We start from the raw sequence: 6,914 nt of genomic DNA, 5'->3' as shown, positions 1-6,914 counted from the left end.
TAGATACTTGGCGGCTCTGTACCTGATCCTTCTGGCCTCGTCTCTGTCATTGGGAAGCTCTGCGTCCATCAAGTACCAGACGAGGGGTGTCATCCAGTTCCCATCTGTGTGAATTGTCAGGACTTCCACCGCCCCGTCAATGGTCGGCCGCTCCAGTTCTTCGATAGGGATGATCCCTATTAGGTCTGAATCCTTCGAGGATGCCAGCTTGGCCAAAGCATCGGCGTTGGTATTCTCGACTCTTGGTACCTATAATATCTCATAACTTTTGAATTTTACAAGCTCTTCCTTTACCTACCTCAGATAGGCCCCCATCTTTTCTCCGCATGCCTGATACTCCTCCTTCACTTACCCGACCACTAATTGAGAGTCACTAAAAATTTCAAGTCTCTCAATCTTCAAGTGACTCGCTAACCGCAATCCTGCGATCAGCGCCTTGTATTCCACTTCATTATTCGACGCCTTGAATTTGAATCGTACCGCCAAGGTGATTTTATGATCTTCTGGGCTTATTAGTATGATGCCGGCTCCTGACCTAGTTTCATTCGACGCTCCATCCACATAAAGTTTCCATCCTATTTCCTTAATTTCTTCATCGGCGGCTAACGTCAGTCTGTGGGAGAACTCTGCCAACAAATCTGCCAATGCTTGTCCCTTGATCGCCGCCCTTGGCATGTATTTAATGTCGAATTAGCTCAGCTCCACTAACCATTTCACGAGTTGACCTGAGGTTTCAGGCTTTTGTAATGCTTGTCTCAACGGGTGGTTTATTAGGATCCGTATCGTGTGAACCTGGAAATAGTGCCAAAGCTTTCTCAAGGCTACCATCAAGGTGAGAGCCAACTATTCCATCTGGGTGTATCTTGACTCAGCGTCTAGGAGTCTCTTGCTTACGTAGTAGACCGGTAATTGGATGCCTTCTTCTCTGATTAGTATAGAGCTTACGGCATGCTTTGATACGGATAGGTATAAGCTCAGCTTCTCGCCTGGTATAGGCTTTGATAAGATTGGGGGTCTGCCCAGGTGCTCCTTCAGCCTTTGAAAGGCCTCTTCACATTATGGTGTCCACTCAAAACGCTTACCTCCCTTCAAGGCATCAAAGAAGGGAACGTATTTATCCGTTGCCTTAGATATGAATCTATTAAGGGCGGCGATGCATCCTGTCAACCTTCGGACATCTTTTAGTTTTGTGGGATACCTCATATCCTGCAAAGCTTTTATCTTCTCCAGGTTACTCTATTCCCCTATTACTGACCATGAAGCCAAGAAACTTTCCTGGCCTAACCCCAAAAGCGCATTTTAAAGGGTTTAGCTTCATGCGATATTTCCTTAGTACGTCAAACATTTCGCCTAAATGGTCGACGTGTTGTCTTGCCTTGATGCTTTTTACCAGCATGTCATCGACATACTCCTCCATTGTTCTCCCGATTTTTTTAGCAAATATCTTGTTCACTAGCCTTTGGTACATTGCTCCTACATTCTTTAAGCCAAAAGGCATTACCTTGTAGCAATAGAGGCCCCTGTTTTATGAACAAAGTATGCTCTTCATCAAACAGATACATTGGAATTTGGTTATAGCTAGAGTAGGCGTCCATGAAACTTAACAGCTCGTGCCCATCAGTGGCGTCAACCATTTGATCTATTCGGGGAAGTAGGAAACCATCTTTTGGGCATACTTTGTTGAGGTCGCTAAAATTGACACATGTTCTCCATGTCCCATTAGGTTTGATTACCAGGACATGGTTTGAAACCCATCTAGAATAGTGAGCCTCCCTGATGAAGCCATTATTGATGAGTTTGTCGACCTCTTCCTTTAAAGCCTCATACCTCTCTGGGTTCATTGGTCGGGATTTCTGACGTTTTGGGGGATACGTGGGGTCGACGTTTAGAGCGTGGCACATAACCTAGGAGTCGATGCCTTCTATGTCTCCGTATGTCTAGGCGAACACATCCAGGTTTCTTTTCAGGAAATCCTCGACCTCGATTCCGAGCGCCGGAGGCAGGTCTGATCCTATCTTCAGTACCCTCATCGGGCTCCCGTGATCTACTTGGACTTCCACCAACTGCTCGATTGGTTGGGACCAGGTTTCCTCCGTGACTCTAGGATCTATGTCCTCGATTGCCCCTTGGTGTACCATTCTGGCCTCCTGTCTCCCCTGTTGATCATATCCGTGAATGTCATCCGTGTATGCAATCATGGATTCGTACTGATTGCACTTCATCTCACCTACACCGTTGGGAGTTGGGAACTTAACCTTTTGGTGATAAATGGAGGTTATTGCTCTTAGCGCCTGAAGGGTCGGTCTCCCAATTACGGCGTTATACTATGAGCCCCCCTTTATCACCACAAAGTTTGCCATCGTGGTTGCCTGCCTAGGCTTTTCTCCCGTGGTGATGGGCAGCCAGATCGTTCCTTGGGGGATGACCGAGTCCCCTGTGAACCCGAATAATGGCCGGGTTGTTTTCTCGCGTTGCTCCTTTGGAATTCCCATTTTTCCCAAGTAATCAGAGTATAGGACGTCTACCGAGCTTCCATTGTCTACAAGGATTCTACACATTGTGTAGTTTCCAACCACTGCTTCTACCACCAAGGTGTCATTGTGGGAGAAATGGACACCATTCACATCTTCCTCTGTGAATGCCACATCATTGTTACTGAATTTTGCTGCCTTGGCAATGGAGAGAGCCCAAAACCTCTCCTGGTATACCCCCTCGCTTCATGGGTACAACCTTTCTGGGATTTCTTGGAATCTCCCCCGAGATATGGACCCCCATGGATGGTTCTTATGACGCCGACTGGTTCGCGGTCTCCTCCCCACAGGTTATCCTCCCAGCGCCGACCGTTATTTCCTGGGCTTTGGCCTCTCTTTTCGGCTTTGAACTCTTGGAACCTCCCATTGCAGATTAGCCTATCGATTCATCCTTTAGGTCGGTGCAGTCATTGGTGTTATGGCCGACGTCGCCATGGAACCTGTCGTACTTGCTCTGATTCCTCCGGTTTGGGTCTGACTTCATCGGCTTTGGCCGGCGTAGTAAGTTTCCTCGTCCGACCAGATTGAATACCTCCTCCATGCCTACAGTAAGCTCGTGAAAGGAGTCATACTATTGGAACAATTGAGGCTTTCGATTTTCCTCTTGCCTCGGCTTCTTTGCGTCTGAAGGATTTGGCGCTGACGCAGTCTGTTTGTCTCCGTTTCCCCCGCCTCATCATTTCTGACTATCTTGCTTTCCTGAAGTCGATCCTTTTTCTGCTACTTTGTTTTTATTGGACCTGTACTCGGGATTGTTTACGTCGGCTTCCTCAACGTTGATATACCTCTGCGCCCGTGCTAGAAATTCTTTGTAGGTGGGTGGTGGCTTTCGGTTTAGGTCACACTTAAACGGCGTGGTCCTTTTCATACTGGACAGGGCCCCCATCAGAGCCTCTTGGTCTATCATATCCGTTGTAGCAGGGACAGCTTCCCCGTACCTCACAAGCCATCCTTTAATCACTTATTTAGTTTTTGGTATACCATCATCAGGTTTTGCTTCGGCGGGATATAATTCTTCATCTCAATGAACTGAAGGGAGAAGGCTTCCTTCAACTCTTCCCAACTGGAGATGGACTCTGGTTTGAGTGTCTGTAACCATCTTCGGGTGGAATTCGTCAAGTGGTTTCGGAACGCTCGACACATTATTTCCTTTGCGTATCCATGCAGAAGCATGTGCCCTATGTACATTTCCAAGTGGTCATCGGGATCTCCTCTGCCATCATATGGTGGGATCGTCAGGGACTTGTATTTGTCGGGTAAAGGCGGCGCCATGATCTCTGTGGAAAAAGGGTGGTCATGAGTTTGGCCGAGGGTGATGTCGACGTTGACCACTTCCGCCACCTATCCTAAGTTTTTTTGTAGGTGGCTCACCTGGATTTTGACGTCCTTCTTTAAACCGGCGACGTCACCCGTACTTTTCTTCTAGGCCCATCACACGCTCTATAATGGCTCTAGCCTCTTCCGTAGAGATTGCAAAGGTGACCCCTTTTGAGGCTCCTGCCTTCTTCATATTCAGCTTATCCCTCAGGTCTCCGCCTTCTTGCACCGACCCCGAATCTCTTAGGATATTCTTTCCCGGGTTCTGAGGGGGCGCCTCAGGGTTTTCCAGGCCGTCGTGTGCTCTCCTCTCCTGGGTTCATCACCTAGCGGCCCTTTGTCGCCTACCAAGGGATTTGGACGGTCGAGGTCTCTATATATCTCCCATGGCATTTTCACTATCCCCGATCCCTTCTGGGGTACCTTGGCAGTCACCAACATTCTGGTTCCCAGCCATGGTAGCTCTTGATGGTCTCGGGGCATCTTCCAAGGGAGGCATAGAGTTTCTCCCTTCTAACCGGTCGACAATGGTCATTAGTCCTCGACCCAAGTCGGTCAGAGTGTTCATCTGGGCCTGCATCTGTACCGGGTCAAGTTGTGGCGTGCTTGGGGGTGGAACTTCATCCCTCGTCGGGGGTTGATTCCCCTGGTCGGGGTGATTTCTCCCACTCCCACTGTTGGTTGGATGTGTGGTATTTTCCTCCGTTTGACTGTTTAGATTTGAAGCGCCATTTCTTCTTCTCAGAGGCATGATTATTTGTTGTCCGGGGTCAACCACGTGAACCAAAGATTTTGGGTTCGGTCTCCAGTAGAGTTGCCAATTGTTGACGGTCAAATTTCGTCAACAAGACCGTATCTCTTGTTTTGGTTCTTACAAATTACACACACACAAAAAGATCCCCCTCTCTCACGGGGGCTTTGTCCCTTTTATAGCTGATATTACATGAGCCTTGCCCAACGGTAGGCAGTTTGGACCATTTGACCGTGTATTCCAGGGGGCTCATCCACTCGAGTGGCCTATGACCTCATTTGTCTATACCGTAGCCTGTCAGCACATTTTGGACTGTTCACTCATCCAATTTGTCTCCCCATTATGACTCTGAAGATCCTCTATAATACCAATTGATCCATTCCAGGCAGTTTAAAGGGCTTGTAATCATTCCATGTACAACTGACCTTCTTCAAACCCAAACGCAACCTTGGGATACCCAGCTGGTCACCTCAGGGTTCTTCCTCAGGATATGGGTCCAGTTGCTCGCCAGCCTCGACCGAGTACATATGGTTGACGGTATAGGCCCCCTTATGCACTCGGCTCTCATATCATGCAGAGGGGAGGAAATCTTCTCAAGTGTCGAGGGCTACCTAGCGTGATAGGCGTTGGGCCAAGTGGAGCATGATCGTTGTCCGGTGTGTCCGTGTGAATTTTCCCACACAACACCATCAATCTTTTTTTTCTAACTAACAAAAAAGGAAAAAACTACATATACTTTTTATATAATGAATAAAGAGAGAAGACAATCGGCATCAAGGAACTCAATATACAAAAAACAACCGGCAAGCGAAATAAATACAAAGCAAAAACTGGAGCTAAAAGTAAGCAAATGAGTTAATAGATCACCTAAGGTCGAGACAAATTCATCAGATGTACTTTTCGGACAAGGTCTCATCAAAACTTTTGAAAAGAAAAAAAAAATCACTAAAAGCAAATAAAAGGAATGCATGAAACAAGTGAGGAAAAAACCATTAAAATCGAAATTTAAAGCCACAAAGAACAACAAAATTTAGAAAGGTCATTATCTGTCGTAAGATTAAAAAAAAAATGTTTTTCTTTTTAAACCATCAAATCAATTGGTATTTAAAATTTCGGTACAAGAATTGTTATGTTTGCCACTATTCTTACATGATATAGTGTACACGTACTACCAAGATAAATTAGATAATATTACCATAGAAACTCATTTAAATGGGAATGAAACTAATTTGGGATTCAAGATTTCAATCACCCTTAATAGGGATAGGGTCGGGTTTGAGTTTGGGAAGGCAGGGGTTCATTTTTACCCTGTATAAAAACATAATTATAACGAATTAGCATTCAAAACGAAGCAATACTTGACAAGATATTAGGAAAAGCACATAATTAGTACTTAATATTCTCAAACTATTTTTTTTTTCTTTACATTTTTGTCCCCCGAAATTTCGAAAAGCACGCAAATATAAAATAATATTATCATATAATAAAACAATTCAAAATTTCATGCAGTACGCCACTAGTACTCCATTTTTCCTAGAATCCTTAAAGCATGACCACATCATGAATTATACACACATGTATAAATGTGCATATATCATGATATGTTATATATATATATCCTAAGGCCATGAGAAGTCTTTTTTCCAGTTAACTTCATCACTACTGAAGAAAAATCCATTCTCAGTGACCAACCAAGAACACTTCCTTAGAGGGCCACAACGACGAACATCTCTTTGAACCTTAAAAGCATCAAATCTCTTCCTCTTCTGGTCCCACTTCATAGTACAAACGAAGTTAGGGTTTCCCCAGAAATCAGTCTTCAATCTCCAGCTAAAGTCGTCTCTCTCCTGCAGGGCACGCCCACCGAGATCACTGTACTCCGAGGAGCACCAGATCACCAGCGGCAGCGACGAGTTGTCAGTGAAGCCGTTGATGACCCGGACATCGTACTCCATGCCTGACAACACGAGGTACTCCTGTCCCGGCGGAGAAAACGACAGGAGGATGATGAAAACGGCGAGGAAGAGAAGGATGATGAGGCTTATGAGTTGCTTCCTGTTCATCTTTGAGATTGTAATATTGTGTGCCGTACGAGATTTGATTTGAAGTGGAGAAGAGAGAAGGAGGAGAGGACTAAATGGAATTGGCTTTTTGGCTTTGTGTCTAGACTCTATATAGTAAGATCATCATGTGTGGTTATATATAATTATGGTGTGACAACTTTTTGTTACCAAAATTGATTTTGTGGTAGAGTTTTGTTGCTATTTATTCCGTACGTTAATGAAAGTAGTCATCATCTATATAGAGGACTAGTA

General features: G+C 45.3%; 1 protein-coding gene across 1 annotated transcript; it reads right to left on the bottom strand.

The window, feature by feature from the left end:
* Positions 1-6,218: 6,218 nt before the first annotated feature.
* On the bottom strand, positions 6,219-6,662 carry LOC21391653 (S-protein homolog 5). The gene has a single exon (XM_010098612.1). The coding sequence runs from the start codon at positions 6,660-6,662 to the stop codon at positions 6,219-6,221; it is 444 nt and encodes a 147-aa protein (XP_010096914.1).
* Between the last annotated feature and the right edge of the window lie 252 nt (positions 6,663-6,914).

The sequence above is a fragment of the Morus notabilis genome, unplaced genomic scaffold (assembly GCF_000414095.1).
Source record: "Morus notabilis unplaced genomic scaffold, ASM41409v2 Scaffold708, whole genome shotgun sequence".
Classification (NCBI taxonomy): Eukaryota; Viridiplantae; Streptophyta; class Magnoliopsida; order Rosales; family Moraceae; genus Morus; species Morus notabilis.
Note: the sequence above shows the minus strand (reverse complement) of the source record. Positions and strands in the feature narration are given on the sequence as shown.

Coding starts and splice junctions, on each gene's coding strand:
- LOC21391653 (XM_010098612.1), bottom strand. CDS start 6,662: ATGAACAGGAAGCAACTCATAAGCCTCATCATCCTTCTCTTCCTCGCC.